General features: G+C 45.8%; 1 protein-coding gene across 1 annotated transcript in view; it reads left to right on the forward strand.

Moving 5' to 3' along the window:
* Positions 1-27794, forward strand: part of Dnah8 (dynein axonemal heavy chain 8) — a 225385-nt gene that overhangs the window by 185751 nt on the left and 11840 nt on the right. Inside the window, exons 87-91 of the mRNA XM_040732039.1 lie at positions 216-317; positions 5170-5330; positions 18615-18771; positions 21378-21530; positions 22632-22821. Of these exons, the coding sequence (XP_040587973.1) occupies positions 216-317; positions 5170-5330; positions 18615-18771; positions 21378-21530; positions 22632-22821 (763 nt within the window). The remainder of the gene's footprint in view (positions 1-215; positions 318-5169; positions 5331-18614; positions 18772-21377; positions 21531-22631; positions 22822-27794) is intronic.

Here is a 27794-nt window from a genome sequence, read left to right on the forward strand (position 1 = left end):
GCACCACCTATAGTGGTCCCTCAAAGAAATACCCACAGACCAGCTCAATAAAGACAGCTACTCAGTTGAGTCCTTTTCCCCCTTCTGGTGCTTCTATCCTGTGTCAAGTTGACAGCTAGCTAGGACAACAACCTAGCTGGCATTCCTTTTCAAGAATTTTTCTAGAGCGTTAGACCCCACTGGCAGTGGATAATCCTACCTTGTTTGTAATACAGGGTGTGTCATGGAGTACAGTCCGGTACATGATTGGAGAAGTACAGTATGGAGGCAGAGTGACAGATGACTTTGACAAGCGGCTGCTTAACTGCTTTGCCAGAGTAAGTCAATTTTGGGAGGAAAATGAATGGAGATAAATTTCACAGTGCCTTCCAAAAAAAGTATGCATATCATTTTAAATTATTTATATGTGCATGTGGCTATATATGGTATGTGCATGTGAGCATGGGAACCTGTGAGGGCCAGAAGAGGGTGTCAGATACCTTGGAGCTGGAGTTATAGGTGTGTGTGTGTGTGTGTGTGTGTGTGTGTGTGTGTGTGTGTGTGTGTTCTGGGAACCAAACTCTGGTATTCTGCAAGAGCAAGAAATGCTCTTTACCACTGAACCATCCCTCCATCTGTAGAATACTTTTTGTTTATAATGGGCATAAAGAATCTGGGGGGGGCAGTGAAAGGAGGGATACTTATGAATAGAATTATCCAAGAATCCCTACTGCATTCAGGTCCAACAATAAGCTAACCATCAGCCATCCCACGGGGCTCCTGAGGATTCTCATACCCCATCTTCCCACTGCCCTTACTTCATGGTCTCAGTTCTCTAGAACCTGCCAAGAAAATGCTGGCCACCCCCTGTGCCTCTTCCACTTGAGTGAAAGACACATTGTGGCTTCTAGGCAAAAAAAAATAAGAGCTCAGAGGAGTGCAATATAATTTCAGTGCTACCATCTTTTCTGTTAGAATAAACTGTTGAAAATGGATGGAGTTTTCCCATCTTTTCCCAATAGATCCTGTGAGTAAATATTTCCTAGAGGATATTATTTATTGGCAATGATGACTTTACCACAAAGGATAAATGACATAAATCAACACCCAACGGACACAAACTCTTCCTAAACCCTTTTCTGTATTAAAGAAACAATATGCATTTACCTGTGGGAAAAAATCATATATGTGAATATTTTACAGTTATTGGATTCTTTATATTAGGAACTCTGTTAGTAATTCTGCTTCAGCAAATTTTCTCCGTCTAGTCTTCCTCCTTTTCCCTTTCCTTTTTCTCCTCTTCCTGATCCTCCACTCCCTTCTCCTCCTCTATTTCTTTTTGTTATAACATAATTAAAATCACAACAAATCTATCTCTTAGAAGCCTGTTGTTTTCTAAAGAGAGACAGGAAGGGAGTGGGTCTGGAGGGTAGGATAGGTGCGGAGGAACTAGGGAGAGTCGGGGGAGGGGAAACTATAATCAGGATATAATGTATGAGAAAATAATCTATGTTCAACAAAAGGAAAAAAGACAAGATAAAAAGAGAGAAAAACTACAACAAAGCATACAAACTTCTGGGATAGTTTGGTAAACTGGAGGTAGACCAGATATCCAATTTTTTTTGTTTTAACCTCTTAATTAAGTTACACATGGGAAATAGCAAGTGTTGGCAAGACTGTATAAAGGTAAGAACACCAGTGCTTAGATGTTAGAGACAGACCTCCCAGAGTGCAGTCTGTTGATACTGGCTGAAAACAAGTACCTGAGCAAAACAGATGTCAGAACATTTCAAGGAAAGGTCCACAGATATGTAGGTACCAAAATGTTCATGGTGACATCTTGCATGGGAGGTGAAGGCAATCACCATGGGCTGTTTTATTCTGGAAAGAGACTCTGACATGGGCCTCTCTGTTTAAGTTTTCCATTCCTTCCCTGTTCTCTCGCACATGACCTGGGCTGAGGCAGTGCCCTTCTATACTGGGAAGGGAAGACTCTATACTGTAGCACAGTAGTCAGTGCTCTAGCCAGCTGGAGAAGTACGTGCTTGGGTCCTGATAGAGGATGAGATGGTGCCTCACAGCATCCTAAGACAGCGAGATGTAGTGAGTCAGCACAGTGGCTTACCTTCATGGGGTACAAGCCAGCAGCTCTTGTCTACTTGCTGTCCAGACCAGAATCCTGCTCCTGAGTACAGGTTCCAGATATATTCTCAGGACAGACATTATCCATAGCATAATTTGAGGTGTTGGGAGGCAGCTTCTTAATCCATCATAGGGAAAAAGATTAGTCACCGATGGCGGTATATAACACAGAAGAAATGGTCTATGTGGCATCCTGCAGAGACTGTAAAAACATTTGTTCAGTGAAGCTGGAAAAAAATGTAAAATGAGACCCATAAAGTAAGCTGTGTATATTTCTCGGGGAGAAATAGATATTCAAGACCATACATTAAATACATTTAAATAGCCACAGAAAGAAGGAGACTGTGGGTGGATGTCAGAGCTGAATAGAGAAAAACTGAAATAAGAAGAGGACCAATGTGTGAATATAATAAATACGGTATATGACGAACCCACCTCTGTGCCTGAAAGTCAAAGGGAAAATATGTCTTAGTCAATAAGCTGTTTTGAATAATTGTAAAAGTACCTTGAACTGGAGGGTTTTAAGATTTATTTTTATTTTTTAAATGATGTGTCTATAAGGGAATGGAGAGATGGCAGAAACACACTTGAGCTGTGTCTCAGTCATGTAAGACTTGCAGGTCTGGGCACAAGGCTCCTCTTCCTGCCCCCAGTTCAGTGGTTTCTCCCCAGGGACCACAGCTTCTGCCCCACCTGAACCTTTAGAAGACAGAACTTTGCTAGAGGAAGTCCATCCCTGGGGCGGGCTTTGAGGGTTTATTGTCTGACCCCACTTCCTGCTCTCTGTCCCTGCTTCCACCTTCCCCTCTTTCTGCTTCCCGTGTATGGATGAAGTATGACCTCTCTGCTTCCCGGCAGCCATGCCAGCCTCTTGCTCCTGCTACCGTGCCTAGCTCCGCCATTGTGAACTCTGTCCTTCTTTGGAACTTTAAGCCAAAACAAACCCTTTCTTCCCTAAGTTACTTTTGGTCAGGGTATTTCATTGTGACAACAACAACAACAAAAAAGAGACTAATAGAGTAATCCCATGTAGATCTCACATTCTGCACTTTATTAGCATCCTGTGAGTACTCTACACACCTGGTGAACCTCAGGGGTCTGGGTGTGTCAAACCCACATGGCTGGGCATATGTGAAGAAAGCAGTGGGGCAGCAAGGGGCTGAGACCTGTATGCTTCCGCGGCTACGTGTCATCTGGCCACTTGGTGCAGTCATTGGTTAGATAACAAATGTGCTGTGGACCCAGAGCCCTCATCCCGGGATATGTTCCTGCAGCCTAAGCCACCCACGTCACTAAACAGCTCATTTGTCTTCATGATGACCATATGCACAGCGCTACCTTCTTTAATAACTTGAAATCGCTCCCCAACTCTTAGACTAAACTCTGCTCATCACCCCACGTCCAGTCGCCCATCACAGAGCTCTCCTCACTTTGCCTTTCTTCTCCCTCCCCCTGACATTTTATTTACCCCAGGCTTCATGACTTCTGTCAGCCCACTTTGGCATGGGACATTCTGTGTCTTCACTAGTGGGCCCCCCTCAGAAAAGTACTAAGTGCTTGTAACCAAAAACAAAAAAACAAAACCTTTCTCATTGGAGACTTCTCTCCAAACCTCATCCTTGCTAAGTCCTTACCTGATATCTGCCTGGACATCCCTTCCCTCCTGCCTTAAGCCCTCTGTGCCCTGTGCTCACTTTTATGCTCTTCCGGCTCTTGCCTCAGTGCCTCTCGTATTAGGGAAATGATTTCATAACTGGCTTGTCCCTCTACCGGGTCATGAGCTCCTTGAATGAAAGGACTGTGCGTCTCTCTCCTTTGCGTTCTGTTCTGGTTCTGAGCTCTGTGCCGTGCACACAGGGATTGAATAGAGTGGAACAGAAGCAAATAGAGCCATGGAGAAAACCAGGGCACAGTATTTCAGAATAATCACTGGGTCTAAAAAGAGCTGCAAACAGTGATGGAGGGGCTGAATGGGCAAGGCTCAGTCCAGTCCCCTCCACCCCTAGCCTCGCTTCCGTTCTTGTCCCATTACTTCCCTCCCTACTAGGAAAATCACCCTGTTAGGTACCAAAGTTGCTACCTCAAACCAGCTCAGGCATTCAACATCTCTTTTCCCCACCTTTTCAAAAGAAGTCTGTTCACACCAAGTGTATATTTGTTCTCTCACTGTTTTGTTACAGATAATCAATCAATTCATACGGAATAAGAAAGGGGTGCCTTCAGGCTAGCAACAATGGAAGCTGGGCAGCAGCTGCATTCTCTCCTGGTGGCTAGGGACAGAACTTAATTAACAAAGAGAGCTCGGGGTGGGAGGGCAGGTGCCGGGAAGCTTCTGTGGCTGCATTGTTGTTGGTGCTTAGTGTCTGTGAGTAAAGCTGTTAGACACAGCCCTGAAGAAGAGCCTTGCCCAGGGAGATGGGAGGCCAAGAAGATGCTTGGGTACCCTCATGGCTGCAGGTGGACCCCAGGTAACCAAATTACTCCTGTGTAAAACGGCTTGAACTCACCATGTAGTTCAGCATGATCTTGAACCTCTGACCCTCCTAACTCTACCCTCCCAAGTACTGGGATCACAGGAGTGCACTGCCACGGTTGGTATAAGCCTCGCTGGAGATGGAACCTGGTGCTTTGTGCATCCTGTGCAAGCACTCAGTCAACTGAACTACATCCCACGCCACTCCCTCCACCATCCTTTTTTTCAGTATTAAGGGTCAAATTCAGGGCGTCCTTCATGCTACACATAGCATATGCCCATCCACTGAGCCCACTCCCAGCCGTGCTCCACCCCCTCCCCCATACTCTGGCTGGATCTCCTCTTGGGTACCAACCAGAGTCCTGCCTCATTGTTTCTTTGCGGCCTCTCTTTTGTGGATCATTTCTTTCCTTCCTATATGTGATAATTATTATGTTGATAGTTTCGTTAAGATGCTTTCAAAACCAACAGTAAAAAAAAAAGAAAGAAACCCTATTAAAATGGAAATAAGCCCCCTTCTTCCAATCTTGGGCCTTTTAATCAATTTTCTTTGCTTTTTTCTCCCTCCCATACAGGTCTGGTTCAGTGAGAAGATGTTTGAGCCCTCGTTCTGTTTTTACACTGGATATAAAATCCCTGTGTGCAAAACCTTAGACCAGTATTTTGAGTACATCCAGTCTCTGCCATCCCTAGATAATCCAGAAGTCTTTGGGCTCCACCCTAATGCTGATATCACGTGAGTTCTTGGCATTTTTTTCCTATTTTTTAATTTGAAGGTGTCATTTGTAACTCAGCCTGGCAAAGACTATGCATTTCATTTTCTCCCTTAATCTCTCTCCTTTCCCTTCTTTTTATTTTACTGTGAAAAATAGTGTTGCTTCCTGTCTTCCAATTACAACTCTGTCACAACTCAGCCTGCCCTCCCCTCCCTAAATCCTGATGGCCTGGCGTTCATGACAACTCAAAAGCTGTAATTTATGCATTGATTATTTCTCTGTCCTGTCATAAAACTATTTCTGCTTTCCTTTTGATCGATGCTCTCCATTGATAGTCAACTCCCTGTTCCTTATCTCTTTCTCCAAATACCCATTAAAAATATACCACTTGGGACTAGAGAGATGACTCAGTGGTTGAAAGTACTCGCCTCTCTTGTAGAGGACCCAAGTTCAGTTCCCAGCATCCATATCCAGTGGCTCACAACCACCTGTAACTCCAGGGTGTCTGTCTCCCTCTTCTGGGCATCTTGGGCAGTGCACTCATGTGTGCGTACCCACACATAGACACACATGTAAGGGCAAGGCACATACCGATAGAGTCCTGTCTGACCGTCTTCATGACGGGCCACCTCTTCTCACGCTTGCTCACCCACAGCCTTATGGTCATGAGCTCCTCATGGGCACATACCCCAAAGCTCAGTGTGAGGTCCCTGACCCCACAAATCCATAGAGGTGTCCACCAATCCCAAGTGCCTTCTTTGGCCCATCCTCCAGATGACGTTTCTCTTTGGAGAACCCTCCACGGAAAAGCATCATCTCTCTATGCCTACTGACTCAGTGAGTCCCCGCTGAGCCATTCCTTTGCAAGGTGTGGCCTCTGTGGTCCACCAGAGGAAGGTTCCTAGCTGGAGAGAGGGGCAGTGGGCTCACCTCCTCTGTACCCTCTCGTCTGGCCCGTGGCACTTCCTTTCAGAGAAGCTGTCACCACCCGGTGCTCATTTCAGACCCTGTGATATGGAGTGTGATAGCCCTTCGGTGTTGCCTCCGGACTGCTGCCCCGAGAGGCTCTGTTCAGTCGGCTGAAATGTGAGCAGGGCTTCGTTGGCGATCAGTTTGAGAACAGAGAGAGAGAGCGAGCACAAGGCCAAGAGAGTGGCTTTGCTTGAGCTGAGGGCCTTAAAATGTGAGTTAGACTGCATTCCTCCTCTGCTCACAATCCTCCTGAGGTCAGAGTCAAAGGTGCCCAACATACATGTAACCCAGACCTCTGTTCCCCGCCTCCATCCCTCCCTCCCTCCCTCCCTCCCTCCCTCCCTCCCTCCTTCCTTATACCCCTGCTTCCAGCTCAGCTCGAACTCCCATCACTTCCTGTTGCGTAGACCACAGGACTCCACACTTGTACTTCCTGGAATCCCCCCCCATACACGCGTGGCTCGCCTTGCCATTTACCTCTTCCGGCCCTTGCCCTTAAGTGTCATGTTTTCAATGATGCCTGCCCACAGTCACCTTAAGTACAAATAGGGACCCATTTTTCAAGCGCCATCCCAGACCCTACTCTCCCACCCCTGACCAACATTTTCTTATATCAGCCACAGACATACTCTATTTTCATGATTTATTTGCTTTTATTTATCAGCCACCAGTTAAAATATAAACTGGATGCAATGGAACTTCATCTAAAGACCTGTGTCCATGTTCACTTCTGTAGCTTCTGGCTACAGTTGTGCCTGGTGCTCAGGAAACTTTGATTGGTTGAATCAGTAAGACTAAGTCCTTGTAGACTCTAAGCAGTCTGATCAGTGGGGCTAACCCATAGAATGTAATGGCTTCCCATGGGTGGGAAGAAAAACAGTGGGCAAAACTCCATGCAATTCTAATTATGCAATGAAAGATACTACTGTGAGGGTTGGAGATACAGTTCTGATAAATGCACAAAGTTCTGGGAAAAATTTGTTTTTAGGTATGGTCTCGTGCAGCTCAGGCTGCTCTGTTGCTGAGGATGGCCTTGAATATCTGGTCCTTCTACCTCTGTCTCCCAAGTGTTGGGTTTGCACCCATGGGCCACCATGTACCAGCCAATGGTGGATTACATTCTGGAATTGCAAGCCCTTCCCTCCCTTAAGTTGCTTTTCGTTAGAGTGTTTTATTATAGCAACAGAAATGAATCTAGAATAGATAACTCTTTCTTATTTTGAGTGAACTTTTCTATACCTAAGCATTATTAATGTATAATCTGTCCACTCTTTTCCAGTAGCAATTTTAGTCCTTTTTTGTTTTTAAGACTTAATTATATGTATATGTATATAAGTTGTACATGCGCATATGTATGCACGCACACACATGATTCCTGCCTTTATTTTGTGATTTATGTTGAAAATACTATTTCCTGTTTACTCATTTGGTTTTGCCTCTGCTTTTAAAGGTAGAGTGTTGCTTGTGTTTGGTTTTACTGTTGTCTTATGATGGATTGTGCTGTTGTCACTTTTGGGCCTAAAGTGATCACAACAAGGCCTGTTCTCATATGAGGTTATAAGCGAGCAATACCCTTTCTGGTGTTTGCATGGTTTATAGTTCACATTTAACTCTTTAGGCCATCTAGAATTTTTGTGGCATCAAAGCATGGACGAAGCCTCATCTTTTCCCAAATGGCAATCCAGTAATCCATTGTCAGTGGTGTGACATGTTTCCCTGTATGTGGGCAGAGTACAGTAACCCATTGTCAGTGGTGTGACATGTTTCCCTGTATGTGGGCAGAGTACAGTAACCCATTGTCAGTGGTGTGACATGTTTCCCTGTATGTGGGCAGAGTACAGTAACCCATTGTCAGTGGTGTGACATGTTTCCCTGTATGTGGGCAGAGTACAGTAACCCATTGTCAGTGGTGTGACATGTTTCCCTGTATGTGGGCAGAGTACAGTAACCCATTGTCAGTGGTGTGACATGTTTCCCTGTATGTGGGCAGAGTACAGTAACCCATTGTCAGTGGTGTGACATGTTTCCCTGTATGTGGGCAGAGCTTTGGTAGGTGTTTGGGCCCACATCTGGGTTTCCTTTGCTGTAAGAGTTTGTTTGAAGACTCTCATGTTTTATTATCTGGTCAGGTCTCCTCGTTGTACACCTCCCTAGTATTTTTCCCAGATATCCTTGCATGTTTATTCTTTTTATCATTGCAAACAAATGTTGGACCCTGAATTTTATTCAATACCTTTCAGTATCTGTGGAACACCTCATATGGTTATCCCCTAAATTGCTAAATAATATAAAATGGATCTTCTAATCCAAATTATTTTTTCTTCCTTGAAATTGATTACCCCTACTTTCCTGGCCTTTTCATGTGGGTAGACTGTAAACAGTTCACCGGGAAGATACTTGCACTGCGGTTCATAAATAATGTTGATACAGAACTTTTGAGTGTGTGTGTGTGTGCGTGTGTGATGTCTTTACACAGTTTCATTGTTAACCAATGGTTATGTTTGCTTTATAAAATATTGGGTATTTCCTAATCCCTAACAATTATGTGCTTAAAGATTGAGTTGAGTTCTCCTGTGAGACCACCAGGGACTGGTGCTTTTTAGTGCTGCTCTTTCTTTGGCATGTTTAGCTCTTCCTATTTGCATTTGCAGTTGAGTTTTGTAAATTGTATTCTCAAAGGAAATTATGTGTTGACTCTTGTGCTTTCATGTTTGCTTACATGGAGTTGTGCATACAGTGCCGAGTACACGTGCAGTATATTTATTGTGGAAGTGTGTGCATACCTCTAGCTCTGAAATCCAGTAACTTACAGCCATTCCAGTCTCTCTCCAAAAGGAATATTCTAGCTCCCTTAAAATAATTTGTCAGGCAGGTATGGTCAGCCACCTTGCTATAGTTAGTCCGAGTATCCCCAGGGAAACCATGGGGGCCACCTTGACATTAACACAGGTGTATGCCACGCTTCATACCAGCGGTCCTCTGTCACAGGGCTCAGCTCAACAGATCCTCAGTCGCTGGCGGGAGAAGCACACTGTGACAGAGAGCCAGACTAACTTGCAAGATCCATGAGTACTGTGCTCAGTCTTTAATACAATGTTCTGGTAACAGTGTGCCCTCATATCTCCTATTCGTTCATTCTTTCAGAATTTCCTGCATGCACACAATGTATTTTGATCACATCAACCATCTATTCTCTTGCCCAGTTCCTCCCACGCCCTCCTACCATGTTCCCCTCCCATTCCCTTTTTTTTAATATAACCCACTAAGTCTAGTTAGCGCTGCAGTATGTGTATCATGAGTGTGGAGCGCCCCCTCCCCCCAGCAGCCATCGGCTGTGCGCTATCTCTTTGGCTGTGGGTAGGGCCTCATGCTGACTGGCTTGACCTTGGGTGGATCTTGTGCAGGGATCCACAGTTACCATGAGTTCTTGAATTCAGCATCCCCATAGTGTCCAGAGACATTGTTTCCACAGCAGTCGTCTCTGGCTGCTGGCTCCTTCAGCCTGCCTGCCCCCTCTTCCTGGATGTTTCCTGAGGTTTAGGGGGATGCTATGATATAGATGTGTGTCTTAAGGCTTGCTCACCGTGCCCATCAACTTCTCTGCATTTTGGCCAGTCTGTGGGTTAACTACCGCCCCATGCACAAGGAGGCTTCTCTGGTGAGTACCGAGATCCTCACTAACCCGTCTGCGAGGGGACTTGGAGTGGGGGGGGGTGGAGCGGGAGGGGCTTATAAAGTGTTAGCTGGGGACCTGTCTGCACCAGGAGCTGAGAGGGGGTAACAAAGACTCACCACAGTCTTTCGTATGATTTCTTTCAGGTAATGCAAGCCCCAAACCAAACCCACGACTGCCCCCCCCACACCCTCCCAGGCTTCCTGGTCTTCTCATCTCAGTGGTTCCCAGGGCACACAGAACACAATACTATGTCTCTGCCACCTCCCTAACCTTATCTAGAACACCCTTCGAGCCCCATATAGCATCTTAGAGACCAGACCTGTTGGGTAAATCCAGGGATGTGTGGATAGAGGTCTAGGTCGGGGATGGCGACGGGTGGGGCAAAGTGACTCGGCAAGTTATAAAACAGGCCTGGCAGGATTCCTTGAGTGCGGAGCCTAGGTCTAGAACCTTCTTCTGTAGCTTCTGTTCATTCATTGGTTGCTCATGGGTGGTAGAGAGAGTGTGGGAAGCCATCTGACAGGCTCCCTCCAGGATGCCTAAGCTAGCATCTCTCCAAATTGGGCCAAGATCGTTAATCTTTTCACACACTCAGAGGGAACTGGTAGGGAGCCCTGGGTGTCTCCCACTGATGGACAACTCTTTCCACAGGAGAGATACCTTCTGGCCTGAGAGACGAGTGCACTTAGTTCTTCTGGTCTGGCTGAATTCCCATCTTCCCATTTGGTCTCTTCTTGGGGTTCTCCCATCCTGAGCCCCCTCCCGTCTGTGCTTCATGCCCTGTTTCTAGTTCCTGCTGTGCGCAGGCAGGCAGCTGAAGCCCACAGCTCTGTGTCTGGAAAGTTTCCTGGTCACTGTTTTTGAACCTCATTCTTCTTACCTCTAGGCCCTGAATATCTAGTGACTAGAATCCTACCCCCACCCACCTGTTATCCTGCTTCCTCACCTCCCCCCCAGGTTCCTGCCTCCTGTTCCTTTGCTGTCCCCCAGTGGCCACCAGGAGGCAGTAAGCAATAAGGGACACAGTTTCCCAGCTACAACCTACCCTTTCCCACCCCACTAAGCCGCAGTTCTTCAAGATCTGTGTAAAAGGATGTAATCTATGGTACTTCTGCCATATACAGTCTGGGAGGGTGGGGATAACATAGGGTTCCAGAATGAGACAGCATGTGAGGGGAAGTTAGAGGTAATGGTTGAAGCCACGAGACAAAGAAGGACTCTACAAAGCAGTGGCCTAGTCAGTCTGTGTGGATGTTCCCCGCAGGAGGAATCACAGCTTTATCTGACTGGCCATGCCGCTCAACAGTAATCTTGCTGCTACATAGTCCCATGGGTGTCATGGGCTGTAGTGAAGAATTGTCCCCTGTTTATGAGGGTCTGCCTTCTGAAGTTCACATCCATAAATCTCTAAGGAGAGAAATCTGTACAAGAGAATCACGCGTCTTCCTCCATGGTCTCTGAAGGTGGTGGTGGAAGGGAACCCACACTGAATTAAATGCTTTGAAATAAGTAAAATCTCTCCCAAGAGGTTAGCTATCTTGGTGACAGAAGCTATAAAAATGCACGGTGTATTCACATTTTATTATCTAGATTTATAAGGTACCAAAGACTCCGCAAATTCCTCTCTCTCGATGTCAAAAGCAGTTATTTATTTTGGTCTTTTTCTCATTAGCGAGTTATGCATATTTTTCTACCTTCCGAAATTTATCAAGTGCCTCATTACAACTTTTCCACTCATTTCTATGTGGGGCAGTTGTAAACACGCTCCTTTTGGAATTAACTAGCAATTTTTGAGTTGTAGATTTTTTTAAAATTACGCTCATTGATATTTCATGTGCTGATCTGGAAATAGCTGTGTGCTGATACCTCATTAGGTGCTTGACTGTTTGTTTTATAGGCAGTGCTGTCTCCGAGTTGTTTTGCATTTTTGTTATTTGCGACTTCCACCTCCCTGAACCACTGAGATACAATGGCTAAATCGTTTCTTTTCTTACCTGTACCCCAAAAGGAAATCTCCAAGAAGTAACTCAGGACTAAAATTCCTGGGTTGTGACAGTCTTCATGCTTCATCTCGGAGCATCTGTGGAGATTGTTTTCCCGAAAGCCCTTGGGCTTTTGCGGCACGGAGTGGTATTTGCGGTTCTCCCTCAGAGTCAGCTGACTAGGTGCTTTGCCCTCTGTGTCTTTGCAGACATAAAAGTCACACTGTGGAAAGGGAAATGTAAGTCGTACAACCCTGGAATGCTAGGCAATGGCATTCTGTGCCTAATAAAATGGGTGATGATGTGACCTGGGAGCTCCCCTTGCTGTCACTCAAAGAGGGCCAACTCTTGAGGGTTCCTTAGTAATACCTGTGTTCTGATAGCCTCATAATGAATAAAACTACCCACCACGGAAGTGATTTTGTAGTGGAGGTGTAGCAGAGACAGCTGCCGCGTTTCCATCAGGAGCCTGTCCTGGGGGAGCCTGTGAATTTGACCAGAGCCCTCAGAGAACAAGATGGCCCTGCCCATGGCGGTGTACACAGCTGGCCCCTAGTCACTGGTGCGCAGGCCACTGGGGATGTAGCGGTGATGTACAGATAAGTGTGCATCTAGAGGGGGTGTAAGACTGTAGGCAGCAGAGAGAGCTCCTACAAGCCCTCAGATACCAGTCATTCTATATTTTATTTGTAGATAGAACAGGCAGGGCAGAATGACCTTCTTAGCAAGAATGGAAATTTACTGTGGCTTTCTTTCTTTAGCATTAGGAGATCTGTGTTGATGATATAATTATAAAATAGCTTCCTTCGTTTTGAAATTCGACTCTCTGACTCCCCTGTGGTTTGGAGGGATAATAGGTAAAGATGTTTGCAGTTCAGTCCTTGAATTTTGAAGTGTGGCACAATCCGGTTTTTTTGAAAGCCATGTAAAATATGAGAAAAGTACAAATAACTCAGAGGGAGGAGAAAAACACCATGAAAATAGGCCATGAAAACACAAATTTAAATTCCTAACAGTTAAAGAACCAATGATATATATTTACCTTTCTACATATGTGTGTGTGTGTGTGTGTGTGTGTGTTTCATCTCTCACTTTAGGTGGAGAAATGTCAGGAAGTGAAAAAACTTGTAATAATAATTCCCTAAATGTTTACCATAAGAAGTGGCAGATAATTAAAATTTCATGCCCTTTAAATATTGGAGAATTGCTCTCCTTTGTATTTGAAGTTTAATAAGATTCCCACTAACTGGCTTCAGTTCAACAAACAAATATTTATTGAGAACTTACTGTCTGGGCAGCTTGGGAACATGAAGATGAGGAAGATACAGTTCTCATCTTCCGAGTTCATTGTCTATTAGGGAAACGGATGAATGGTAAATACGTAAGACAATCTGATAAAGTCTAAAATCAGGTTACATATATATTGCCATGGTGTATGTGCCCCATACAGGCAAAAAAAAGAGAGAGAGAAACCAAACCCCCAATCAATCCCAATTTACGGAAACAAAGACTGTTGACGACAGAGTCCATATCCAACTTGTTCATTGGAAGATGTGCCATTATCAGTTTAGGGGTGGGGTGTGAACGAGATGGTGGCGTCATCATGGGGAGAGAGGGAGGAATACAATGGGTAGTAAGGACCAAGACGCAGTGGATGGAGCAAGGGGTGAAGAAACGCACCTGTGCAGGATGTCCCAAACACAGGGTTCATCCAGAGCATGGGGAGCCACGCCTACAGACAGGAGATGTGGCCAAGGCAGGGGTGCAGCTTCTGAAGATTTGGGGTACGAGAAAAGGAGTTTGGGCTTGTTCTATAGGTGCTGGGCAGGCTGGAGGGACGGATGAGCAGTTGAGAGGATTTTGTAGAGAACCCGAGTTTGGCTTCTAGCACCCATGCTGGGCAGTTTACAACCACCTGCAAAATGCCAGCTCCAAGGGATCTGATGCCCTCCACAGGCACCTGTAGACACGAGTGCATACAGGTATAAACACACATAAGTAAGAATAAAGTGAGTCGTTTTTGAAAGAAGTAGGGAAGAGGATAGGAGTGGATGTTGGAAATGATGGGGAAGTAGGACTTGGAGCCAAGAGCATCTGGGATGCCGTCTGAGGATTCTAGGTCGGCAGCAGCAAGGACGTGAGGGACAACTCAGGTGGGGGACAGGAGAATGACGATGGCAGACCCAGTGTGAGAGCAAGCAGTGTAGGGCAGGGAAGTGTGATGTGGGGTACAGGAGAACGCTGGGGATTTTAATACCGCCCAGCATGACCTGCTACTTAGCTGTGCTCTGCAGTGTGTGGGCCATGGTGGTCTCTCTACCTCTCTAAGACTGATTCATCCATGCTTTTATCTTCACTGCGTCCAGCCCCAGAGACGTGACTCACACCCCATCTGAATTCCTGAAACCTGGGTGTAATAACTTGTAGATATTAGACCTGACTCATTTCCTTTTGTTGTCTCATTAGCCATTTGCATAGACTTTTCCCCTGAGTTATTTATATTTTTGTTAGGCTTTATATGACTTTTAAACTTGAACTATGACCTGTGCTGTTGTTCTATGTCAAGAGAAGTAAAACACACACACGTGCATGCGTGCACACGCACACACACACACACACACACACACACACACGGATTACACTCAGAACTCAGGAATGGGTTGTAGAGGCTTTTTGTACTGCTTTATTAAAATGCCTCATTCTTACCTCATATGTTCAGTTACATGTGTGTTCCCTACATTCCTCTTTCCACTGTTAGAATAAATGTATTTTGATATATTCTAAAGCCTCCACTATCTTAAGTAGGGGTTGCTCACACCAAAAAAGTAATTTTAATTAATAATTTTCATTTATTAAAAATCAACATTGGCAGGGCAGTGGTGATGCATGCCTTTAATCCCAGCACTCAGGAGGCAGAGGCAGGTGGATCTCTGTGAGTTCAAGACCAGTCTGTTCTACAACAGCTAGTTCCAGGACAGCCTCCAAAGCCACAGAGAATCCCTATCTCAAAAAACAAAAAAAGAAAAAAGAAAAAAGAAAAAAAAAGAAAAAAAATCAACATTGGCCAGGCAGTGGTGACACACACCTTTAATCCTAGCACTTGGGAGGCAGACTGAAGATCTCTGAGTTTGAGGTCAGCTTGGTCTACATGGTGAGTTCCAGGACAGGCTCCAAAGCTACAGATAAACCTTGCCTCAGAAACACACACACACTGGAATACAAATAAAAAATGCCTACTTTTTACTTTTGTTATTTTGAAATTCACACATGTAAAGGGTAAGATGAAGACAATTCCCAAACTCTGAGTAGAATGACAAACATTCAGTCTAACACGAGAGCTCTTACAGTGACCTCACAGACAGAAACCCAGTTTGTAAAATGTGATGCCATGTGCATTTACCATGGCTACAACTTCCTGTAAGGTTGCGGACATGTCCGTGTTCACATGTGGTATTCCACATGCTCATCACAATAGGTAGGAATGCTGGAGACAGGGACATGCCCTTCTCTTCAACTCCATGAATGAGATCGAGCACAGCTCCCCAGGACCCTCTGGTTCCCAGAGAACACAGTCCCTTCTCAAGTGGAAGGCAGGATGATGCTATCAGTAGCTACTTGGGTGTCTGGCAGTGACCGCATCGAGTTCCACAGAAGGATGTTTAATTCACACCCAGGAATGCTGAGAGAAAACGATGTCGTTCTCTCCCTTATGCTGAAGAAAAACATCAGCCGTCAGCCTTTCTGACTGGTGTGGTTTGGGAGGTGCATTTTAATGTCCCCAAAACATTTGCCACTGATTCATCCCTGACAGGTTCTTTGCACCTGAGATGGGCTTTGCCCATGGGGGTGAGAGGGTGTCTATTTCTAAAAATGAAAATAAGTTTTCAATTTTGTTATAAAATCATATTTTTCTAATACTCTATCTTGAAAGTCAAACCTTCTTAGGCTAAACAATACAGAGGAATATGAAAGAAAAAATAAGGAGTATAGACAAAGCTTATCATGCAAAAATACCACTGTCAAAATACCCTTCTAGACACTTTTGTACCTGTACACAAAATACTAAAAAGCAAAACAAAACATAGGAGCATAGTTATTTGTTGTGCTTGCTTTCTTGTTTGCTTGGTTTTTGGGTTTGTTGTTGTCTGAGGTTCTGAGGTAGGGTGTCTGTAGCCTGGAGTGTGCTGGAACCCATTATGCACATCAGGTTCATGGCTGTCTTCCTGCCTCAGCTTCCCAGGTGCTGAGGTCATAGGTATGAATCAGCCCTGGCTTATAGCTGATTTTTGTAGTACCCTATTTATTATGAATTTTAGATGAGATCTCCCTTTATCAATGAAGATAGAACTACTCTCTCATTTTTATCAACTATGTAGCTTTTTATAGGCCTTTATTCAGATTTATTGTTAGAAACACCATTACATGATTATTTATTTAAAAACTTATTTATTGTATTTGGAGTATATATGGAGTAAATATAAAGGAACATTTAAAAAGTTTAAAAACAAAGATTCGACATAAGATGCTGCCATTCTTTTGCTTTTAAAAATATGGTGTGTGCATGTGTACACAGGCGTGTGTGGTGTATACATGTGGGCACATGTGTTGTGGGTTCACTTGCCTGTGTGTGGAGGTCAGGAGTCAACATCAGGATGTCTTCCTCAATAACTACCTTATTTTTGAGACAGATCCCTCCAACCCTGGAGCTTACCATTTTGGCTAAACTGGCTAGCCAACAAGCCCCCAAGATCTACCTATCTCCTCCCCCCAACACCGGGGCTACAGACATACAGAACCATGCCAAGCTTTTAGTGTAACTGCTGAGGTTCAAACTCAGGATCTCATGCTCATACAGCAAACACTTGGTCCTCTGAGCTGTCTTCCCAGTCCCAGATGTTGCCGTTTTCATACCACCATTTCTTCCTTTCCCCCCTCCTTGTGGCCCTTTACTAATTCTGTTTCTCCTCTCTTCAAATTTAGAAGTGATATTTTGTTTGTGATCTAGCAAATAAAGCTTGCCTGAAGATCAGAGTGCAAAGCTACAGCCCCAGAGGCCAGGAAGTCGTGGCACACCTTTTTTTTTTTTTTTTTTTTGGTTTTACGAGACAGGGTTTCTCTGTATTGTTTTGGAGGCTGTCAGTCCAGCCCGGCCTCGAACTCACAGAGATCCGCCTGCCTCTGCCTCCCGAGTGCTGGGATTAAAGGCATGCACCACCATCGCCCGGCTGGTGGCACACACCTTTAATCCTGGTGGCCACACTAGTTAGCCATAGAGGCTAGAAAGTGGTAGTATATGCCTTTAATCATAGCACTAGAGAGGAATGTAAGGTGGGAGGAGACAGGAGCATTGCAGCCTGAGGTCTTGTAGAGGGCAGTGCAGTCTGGAGATGCAGTCTGGAGACAGGATGGCCCCTTTGGTCTGAGCATTGGTAGAGGTGCTCGGAGGATACAGTACTCTGCCTGACCTCTGTAAGCACCATACTCACATATGCATATATACACATACACATACATACACACACACAGACTTATACACATAGATCTAAACAAGTAAATACGCAAATTCTTAAGGAACATTAACCCAAACCACTCCCCTCCTGGAAATTCTGTATTTTAATTTTGTCTTTTTATTTTAACCACACAATTGACTTATAGTTGTCGTCTTACCCTGTAATAGTTGTTTAGGTTCACCCAGGCATTGGCACATTCTTTTCTATGTTTCAAAACTTGCACAGGAATTGCCTTTCTCCCCCCTCTAAAGTGTGTTCTTTAGAATCTTCACTGTGGTTCTCCGAAAATTTGTTATTGCTGACCTCCTCGGTTTCTGGAAAAAATCCTATTAACAAAGTACAGTCTGATCCCCTTAAACTCCCTACGTTTAAATAGAGAATAAAAGTAAAGTTTACTGAATTGTGTGACCATTCCTGCAGCCAAATTCTTGACCATCTCTATCCCCCAGAAGGAAGCTGTGAGCCCGTTTGTAGTTAGTCTCCAGTCCTGCATCGGGACTGACGATCTGTTCCCTTGTTCCCTCCCCTTGACATTTCCCATGCTGCTGCAGCCAGCATTTTATGTGGGTGCTGGGATCTGAACTCTGGTCCTCATGCTTACACCATAATCGCTTTACCAACCGAGTCATCTCTTTAGGCCCGACTGAGTGAACCTTCTAGCTGGCAGCTGCATTTGAGTAGTGGAGCAGAGGGACAGCAGTGGGTCATCATGGGAATCAGAAAACACAAAGCCAAACAAACCAAACCAGAGCGATTTGAGTAGCACATAATCCAACGAGGGAAAAAAGACAGTTCTGTTCGATGTAATGGGTTGTCATATTCTGGTAGACGCTTGTGCCTAGGTTTTGGGCTGGGGAGTATAGCTGGTACACCCGTGTCCAGCCCAAGCTGCTTGTGTAAGAAAGTGACAGTCAAGGTAATTTGGGTCACCAAGGACATTTAAGGAATCTCTTTATCTGGAGGTGAACCGCTGCCAATAGAAGCCCAAATGTTCCTGCTCCTATAGGTTGAGGATGAAGTTTCATTCCTTCCCTTCCTCTTTCTTCTCTTTGTCTTGTGGCTGGCTTTGTCTTAAGAGATCCCCTCAACACACTTTAGGTTGGGCGATTTACCTCCGAGGCTGCGTTTGCCTCCCTCCCTCTGAGCAGTCACTCTTTCCATCAGGTATCAGAGTAACACAGCATCTGCTGTCCTGGAAACCATCACCAACATTCAACCCAAGGAGAGCGGTGGTGGGGTGGGTGAGACCCGAGAGGCCATTGTCTACAGGCTGTCTGAGGACATGCTGAGCAAGCTGCCGCCTGACTATGTGCCTCATGAGGTAAGACATGCCCTTCCTGCCGGGCAAGATCCTGGGAGCTGAGGGAGGTGCCCCCACCCCCGTACATTGTACATCTCATAGCATTCATGTGGAGGCCAGAGAACACCTTGTAGGAGTTGGCTCTCTCCTTCCATCATGTAGGTCCTAGGGATCAAACTCAGGTGGTTAGCCTTGGCTGCAAGCATCTCATCAGCCCTTCTTTCTTTTATTTTATAGAATCATGTTATTGAAAATGTAGCAGTCAAGTGAAATCTGTAAATTGAGAGCTAATTATGCCATTAGCTTCCACAGCACAAATGGAGTCCCATTACTGTAGACATCTGCTCCCAGAAGTATTGTGAGACTCAGGCAGGAGACCACAGCAAGCCTTTGACTTTATTAATAAACAGTTTGTGCTGGAATCATAATCATGCATGAAATATAGTCGGCATTAAAAGTATACTGTTTTCTAGGGTGTTTCCCCTCCTGTTACAATTATTATTTCTTTTTAATTATGAAGAAATGTTGCCTGGGCTATCCTAGAATTCTTGGGCTCAAGTGGTCCTCCTGCCTTTGCCTCCTGAGTAGCTGGGACTACAGGTGCCTACCAAACTTCTCTATGAAACCTGCAGCGGGGAGCCGGAGAGAGGGCTCAGCAGTTAAGAGGACTCGCTGTCATTTCAGGGGACCTGGGTTCGGTTCTCAGCACCATATCAGGTGGCTCATAGCCTGCCATAACTCCGGTTCTAGGGGATCTGATTTCCTCTTTCGGCCTCTACAGGCACCTGCGTGCACATGGTACACATACATACATGTAGATGCCAGCATGTTCCTCCTGTCCCATTCGAGGGGCTGAAGTGGTCTTTTTGTAATCTCTTGCTCCCCAAAGAGTGAATTGCCACAGGGTAGGAAGCTGTCCAGTCCCCTGGGCTGAAGAGTTCAGGACAGAGACTGAAAACACAACGGGCATGCGACTCAGCTGGTAGAGCGTTTGCCTAGCATGCGGAAGGCCCTGGGTTTGATCTCCAGCACTGCATGAACCAGGTGTGGTGGTGCACACCTGTAATCCTAGCACTCAAGAGGTAGAGGCCAGATCATCAGAAGTTCAAAGCCATCCTTAGCTATATAGCGATACCAGCTTGAGATCTTATTTCTAAATAAATAAAATAAAAATGAAATCTTTTAGACGCTAAAATTTAGAGGCTGGAAAGATGGCTCATCAGTTAAGAATACTTGCAGCTCTGACAGAGGGCCTGGGTCCCATTCCCAGGGTCCACGGAGGGCAACTCAAAACTGCTTGTAAATTCAGTCCCAGGGATCTTCTGACGGCTGAAGGCACCCAGTCATACATCCACATATTACACACACACACACATACACACACAAACACACACGTGCACACATGCTCACACACACGTGCACACACACTCACGCACGCATGCACACATACGTGCACACACATGCGCGCACACACACACATGCACACTCACACATTTAAAAAATTATAAATGTTGGAGTTAGAGAAAACCTGAAGTTAGTATGTGGGACTTGGTCATGGTCCTCCACTGGCCAACTGGACTGTGATGTTGGTGTTATTTGCTCTGCTCTGCTCAGGTAGCCCCACTCAGACTGGTGGCTTTTATGTAACTTCTGCCTTCATCTTTAATTCATTGGAATGACACAGCTGCTGTACAGCAGAGACATTTGTTGCTGGAAGAAGCTGCTCAACATCCCGCGTCTCAGGAAGGACTGTGGGCATCTCTGGCAAGAGGGTCCCTCAGCTGCTAGCCTTTGGGGGGTTCTTTGGCCTTATCCTTGAGTCATATCTTCTACGTTCTGTCTCCATTACCCTTCCATTCCCAGAACCTCTTGGACTGTGACCATCAGAAAGTTCCAGTCCTCTCATGAGTTCCTGAGGGTATCCATAGTCAACCTCTTCTTAGCAAGTATCACTTAATGTATATTTGTATATTGGCTTATTAATTATTTAATCATTAAACGAGAGGCTTTGGTATTGATCTCTTTAACGTGGTCAATAAATGATATGCCAACAGGAACAAGTGACAGGTCGCTTAGTAGCTCTCCCACGAAGCCAAATATTTTCACGGATTAGATTAGGGAAAGCCATTTTTAGACTCCATAGCTGAGGCAACCATGAGCTGTAGTTAATTGCATTCACTGGTGACTGTTCTGTAAAGATGTTGGGCTGTATTAACTTTTTGTGACATTTCTAATAGCAACTCTGTAAGGGTTGTGGAAATACAAAGTCCTGCTGTACTCTTGTGAAGGTTAGATTGCAAAAGAATATTTAGCTGACACATAGTACTTAATCATTTGAAAGAGGAAATAGGTACAATTTTATTTCAGCTTTTTAAAGAACATTTCCAATTATCAACTAAGTACAATCAGTAGGATATAAAAGTCATTTAAGTTGAACAGAAGTTTTTGAAGCTCAGAAAATGGGGGATTTAACAGCCAGTCTGGTTCTGCAAGAGATATTTTCTAGCTCATTGGGCCTAGTGGAGACACATCCAGAGAAAGAACGGAGAATGGGAGAGGTCGTTTGGAAGGGAAACGATGAATGGTTCTTTAAAAAGGGATTTATTGTATGTTGTACTTTGTTTTAGGTGAAAGCTCGTTTGATAAAGATGGGACACCTTAATTCAATGAACATATTTCTCAGACAAGAAATTGACAGAATGCAGAAGGTCATTTCAATGCTCAGAATTAGCCTGAGTGATCTCAAACTGGCTATTGAAGGGACAATCATCATGAGTGAGGTAGGCATCTCCCTCTTTGGGTTACTTTTCCTGTCCTTCCTTCCTTCCTTCCTTCCTTCCTTCCTTCCTTCCTTCCTTCCTTTCTTCCTCCCTCCCTCCCTTCCTTCCTGCCTTTCTTTCTTTCTCTCTTTTTGCATGCATGCATCTGTGTATGCACATGTTCATTTGTGTGTGTTTGTACTTATGTGTGTCAGTGTGCATACACATGTGTGAGATCCTGCATGTTGAGGGCAGAGAGCAAACTCAAATGTCATTCCTCAGCCACCTTTATTTTTAATTTTTGGTTTTGTTTTTCAAGACAGGGCTTCGCTGTGTAGCCGTAGCTGTCCTGGAACTTGCTCTGTAGACCAGGCTAGCCTCAAACTCACAGAGACAGACATCTTTATCTGTGAGGCAGAGTCTCTCACTGGAACCTGTGCCTTACCCATTAGACGAGGGTAACGGGCCAGTGACCCCTAGAGATTGTCTTGCCTCTGCCTGCCCGGTACTGGGATTGTAATGTATACTCCCATAGCCAGATATTTTTATGTGGGTCCTGAGAAATCTCAGGTCCTCCTGCTCACAACATAATCAGTTTGCCAACTGAGCTATTTCCCAGCTCCCCAGTAATGTTTCCTATTCATGTATTTCTAAAGCCATTAATTTTTAGTATCTATTCATTTTTATATAGATGAATATGTTGCCTGCATATATGTATGTATATACACTATATATGTGCAGTACCCGCTGAGACTAATTACAGACAGTTGTGAGCTTCCTGTGGGTGCTGGTAATTAAACCTCCCCAAGAGCAGCAAGTGCTCTTAACTGCTGAGCCATCTCTCCAGCTCACAAAACCACTATTTTAAAAAGATCTTATATATATATGTTCCATTTTAATCATGTATATGTCTGTGTGTTTGTGTACATGAGTGCAGGTGCCTGTGGAGGCCAGAAGAGGGCGTATGACCCCCTGAAGCTGGAATTGCCAGTAGTCGTGAGCTACTTGACATGAACGTGGAGAACCCAAACTCAGGTTCTCTGCAAGAGCACTGTGTGCTCTTAGTTGCTGAGCCTTCTCTCCAGCTTCCGTAGTCACACATGTTACCCTCATCTCCTTCAGAACTTAAGAGATGCCCTGGACAACATGTATGATGCCCGCATACCTCAGCTCTGGAAGAGGGTGTCCTGGGACTCCTCCACCCTAGGCTTCTGGTTCACTGAGCTTCTGGAGAGGAACTCTCAGTTTTCAGTCTGGATATTTGAAGGGAGGCCTAACGTGTTCTGGATGACTGGTTTCTTTAACCCGCAAGGTAGGTGCTCCCTGAAAGTATACTCCATAAATCTGGGTGCGGTCCTACAGCTGCTGGGTGCTAGGGACAGGCTTCCAAGAATACATAAAATCCTTCTTGTCACTTTTGTCACGCTGCGCAGTGGCCGAACCTTTCCCCCATTTCCTGTTCAGTCACGTGAGTAAGCCATGGCCTGTGGTGAAAGGGTTAAAAGAAATCTTCTCTCAAACTTTAATTTTTAACTGTCGATGGGAAAGTCAAGCCAGGGCCAAGGAGACAGGTCATTTGGGAAAGTGCTTGCCATACAGGTGTGAAGACCCGAGTTTGATTCTCAGTACGTGTGTCAACAAATCCAGGCCCGATGGTGCTGGGAGGCTTCAGACTGGAGGATACTGGGGGCTTGCCGGGTAGGCTGGCTAGTCAAATGGACAAACTCCGGGTTCAGCGAGAGACGTTATCTAGGAAAACAAGGTGGAGCAGTGACCCTACTGTTGTGAGCGCCGGCTGCTCCTGCAAAGGACCCGGGCTTGGCTCTCATCATTCACCCGGTGGCTCACAACCATCTGTAACTCCAGTTCCAGGGGCCCAACACCCTCCCCTGACCTCTGCTAGAACCAGGCACACACATGATATACATGCATTGCACCAAACACTCATACACATAAAACACAAATAAATAAACCCTTAAAAATTAAGAATAACGTGGAGATAGAGGAAGATGCCTGACATTGACCTCTAACCTCCACTCATATGTGCACACACTGTAACGCGTGCCCCCCCCAAAGAATAGGTAATAAATAAAATACAAGAGCCAAAGCTTGAGACATCAGAGACATGCCAGAATTTTCTGATTTGGGTTAGAAAATTAGACCTGAAAAATTGAGTGAGCTTTGGCCAGGGCTGGGGTGGTGGTCGTCTTTCTCCCTTCTCCCCGAGGGTGCTCGGCTGTTCTGCGTCATCCACCCCTCCATTTTGGAAACATCCTCCGAGAATGCCGCTGGCACGTAAGGTCTGGAGAGCTAGCAACGCTCTGTTTCACCACAGGGCAGGTAGTTCACTTCAAGCCGTCCTCAGCCAGAGGAAGGAATTCGGGTGTCTTTATGCTCTGCGCCCCGATAGTTTGGTCTGTCAGTGAGTTAAGAAGCGTTCATTCTTACTGATTTGGGAGGAATCACTGCTACTCACGGCAATATGGGTAAGTCTCATAAAAACAATGCTGAGTGAAGGCAGGGCAGTGAAAATTGCAACACCTGTAGGAGCCCATTTGCACGAAGGCCAAGGATGGGCGCAGTGGACGCAGGATGCTGAAAACCAGGGTCACGGTCCGCCCTCTAGGAAGGCACAGTGGGACGTCCTGGGGTCTGCGATATACTGTTTCTTTCCCTGCATGTGGGTGACACGGCCCTTTCCTTGGTGAATATCTACTGATCCATACACTCTAGACACTGAGTTACTTCTTATAAATAGAATGTAAGCAACCATCAGGCCTTTAGAGAATGTATTCACTTTGCCGTCTGTACATATGTGTCCATTTGTTTGATGCAAATTCTCTCTGAGATTGATTAGTTACTTACTAGGTGTGTGATATAGGGGGTGTGTATGTCATTGTGTGTGGGGGGAGGTAGTCAGAGGATAACTTTGTGGAGTTGGTTCTCTCCTGCTATCTTTATGTAGGTTGTGAAGATTGAAATCAGGTCATGAGGTTTGCTCAGCAAGTGCTTTACCCACTGAGCAATCTTGCCAGCTCTGCTCCATGCATTTTCAAGTGCCCTAACATTTTCTGAGTTTATACCATGAACCATGGCAATTTCTACCTTCACAACAAGTTGCACAACTGTGTGTGTGTCTGCGCACACGCGCACCCGAGTGCATGCATGTGCACCCTCTGTGTGCAGGTGCCCACAGAGGGCAGAAGGGAGTGTTGGATCACATGGGCAGAGTTACAGGCAGCTGGAAGACACCAAACCTGGATCTTCTACAAGAGCAGCAAGTGCTCTTAACCACTGCGCAATCTCAGTGGCCCCTAAATTCTGTTTCGAAAAAAAAAATGGAGATGGGCATTTTTAGTACCACCTACCAATAAGACAAAACCCTTTCAGATTCTTTACTTCTGCCTCGATGGGAGACTTCTGACGTTTTCCCCTCATGGCTGCGGCTTATGAAGTCCACACTGAATTCAAGCCAGCACCCTCACAACCTTATCTATGATTGCTTTCGTCTTGTTGCTGAAAAGTCTGGAGGTCACCTCTTCCTGCACAGAAACCACATCCCTGCTTCCTTCTCCTCCTCTTGACAGAAGGCACAAATTGCTTTCCCGTTCCACATCGGTTGGCCACATCTGAAAAGCAGAGAGCTTCGCGGCCCCTCCCCTCCCGAGGTGTGTGCACAGACAGTGTCCAAACAGATAAGGGTTATCTGACATTAACAATAGATCCTCCAGTGTGAACTCATCTCCTGAGCCTTGTGGCTGCGTCGCAAGTCACTATGACAAAAATCATCTTATTCCTTTAGTTCAAAACATTTAAGTAAATGGCTTTAAATGTGACACCCCGCACATTTAAATAAAACATAGTGCTGACAACAAAGAGGCTGAAGTCTCTTCATAAACCCAAGAAGCTGGGGGCTGGCAAGGTAGCTCAGAAAGTAAAGGCGCTTGCCGCCAAGGCTGATGACTTGAGTTCAAACCCCAGGACCCCCAGTGTGGAAAGAGAATAAACTACAATAAGTTAGTTGTCCTTTGGCCTCCACATGTGCGCTGTGCCATGCACCCCCCATAAATAAATGTAATAAATTAAATTTGTTCACATGTGCACATTTTTACGGCCTTGTAACACATCTGTGTGTGGTGTATTTCCCATCAGGACCCGTCTTCTCAGACTCAGGTGGCTTTGAGGCCCAGGTGACATTCTTCTTTTGCCACCCCACCCCCACCCCGGTTAACATCCCAGCCAGCACTGTGGCCGCATCACTCACTTGTCTTGTGACTGGCTTGTTTTTTTCGGGGGGGGGGTCTGGCATATTGGAAGAGGCTGAGTCATGTAGTGCAGAGCCTCACCTGGTGTTTTTCAGGCCCCCTTCACAGTTATTTCCGTGGCGGTTGATGAGCTCAGCCATGTGGACAATTAGACCGCATGATTAAAACGGTCACACTCGCTGCAGCGGTGACCTGTGCTGTTTGTTTCAGTGGTGTGGCTTGTTCGGTGGCTGGGCGGGCGGACTCTCCTCCAGATCCTGCAGACCCGGAGAGCCTTTCTCTTTCGCTGGTGTTCCCCGGCAGCTTTGAGCACATTTAAGGCTGTGATTCTCAGGGTCCTCAAGGGAAGTCTTGCCCCCACCCCCCCATTCTCCATTCAGGAGCATTGTGTACACCTGGTTTAGATTCTGGGGTGTGTGTCCCCTCTGCATGGGGATGTGTCTAAACCAGTAGGGATGAATTACAGGGAGGCAGACTTCAAGCTTAGACACTGACTCCTTAGTGATAGCTTCAAATTAATAGCCACGTTTTGTCATTTGATGCTGGGAATGACTCAAAGGTGTGCTAATGACATGGTGGTGGAGGCTGGCCGTGCTCCCTGGGCCTCGCACCTCTGTATTAGATCGAAACCTGCAGCAGCAATCATATTCCAAATGCTGAATTCAGTCTGGAGCTTGGTGCCATTTAGATGCCTTTTTTTTTTCAGTGTCTCCCTAAGCCATAGCGGTCTATTGCAGCAGATGTCAATACCAACTTATTCTTTCGGGTGAATCAAGATTCTTCACTTAGGGGGGCTGTTGCCGAAGAAAAGAGATGGGTCATTTTTGTCCTGTTATCTTGCTTCTCTGTGTGTGTGTGTGTGGTGTGGTATGTGTGGTGTGTGTGTGTGTGTGTGTGTGTGTGTGTGTGTGTGTGTGTGTGGTGTGGTGTGTGTGTGTGTATTTTCAGAGCAATGCATTCCCAAATGCTGTTTTTGAGAACGGCTCCAAAAGTGCTGCTTGTCAAGGTGGAAAGTGGGCCAAGGGTTAATAGACTTTCAGGATTGGAAAGGAACCAGGAAAAACTTCTAGTCTCATGTCAATTCTTTAGCTGTTTCCTCCTGCCCCTGTGCCCAAATCTCAGAACTGCAGAGGGACCCACTGCACTCAGTGAAAAGCCTCAGCGTGGCTGACAGCCGGTTCTGCCTGCGTTCGGATGAGAGAGCCGTTCGCACTGACCTTGGTCATAGTCACAGCCACATCTCCTAAAAGTCTAGTCTTGCCATGGCTGCCAACTGTCTAGCCCCTTGTAATTTGGCCTGCCATCAGGAACCACCAAAACCACTATCTCCAAGGCCACCTCCACCTAGTGACATTTCCGCCAAGTTCATATTCCCTTGACCGTAGCCAGGGTGTCAAGTTCGGACCCGCCTTGTGTGTGCTACGTTCATCCTGGTGCCCACACAGGCCAGAAGGGGGTGTCTGATACCCCTCCTCAAGGTGCAGTTATAGATTGTTAGGAGGCACACATTGTGGGTTCTGGGAACCGAACTCCAGTCCTCGGGAAGAGCAGTAAGTGCTGTTAACTGCTGAGCCATCTCTATAATTCCTGGAAACTCTTGTAGAGCCTGGCTTCCAGCAGTACTCTTCCTTGGTTCTCTTCCTGCCCCTCAGCCCTTCTTGTGACTTTCCCAGTCAGGCTCTGCCTTGGGCCTCAGGCTCCTGTTCTCACAGGTGTGGCTGCTCATCGCTCCATGTGAGTGACTCAATGCCACAGCCAGCGTAGGGAGTCCTGTCCTCCAGTGGTCTCCCCAGTGCAAATCTGGCCGCCTTTCCCCTAAACTGTCCCCACCAAGATTCTGCTGGCTCCTTGTGCATCATCCTCCAGAACACACAAACTTGGACCCTCCACCAATAGCTTGGAAAAGGGAGAGCAGGAACACATGGTCCCAGAAGAGAAAGAGAGGGTACAGTCATGACACAGGCTGCCAGAGGTCAAGCCAGATGGGCCCCAAATGGCTAGATGTATTTCTCAGCAAGAT

The sequence above is a fragment of the Mesocricetus auratus genome, unplaced genomic scaffold, assembly GCF_017639785.1.
Source record: "Mesocricetus auratus isolate SY011 unplaced genomic scaffold, BCM_Maur_2.0 Super-Scaffold_100027, whole genome shotgun sequence".
Classification (NCBI taxonomy): Eukaryota; Metazoa; Chordata; class Mammalia; order Rodentia; family Cricetidae; genus Mesocricetus; species Mesocricetus auratus.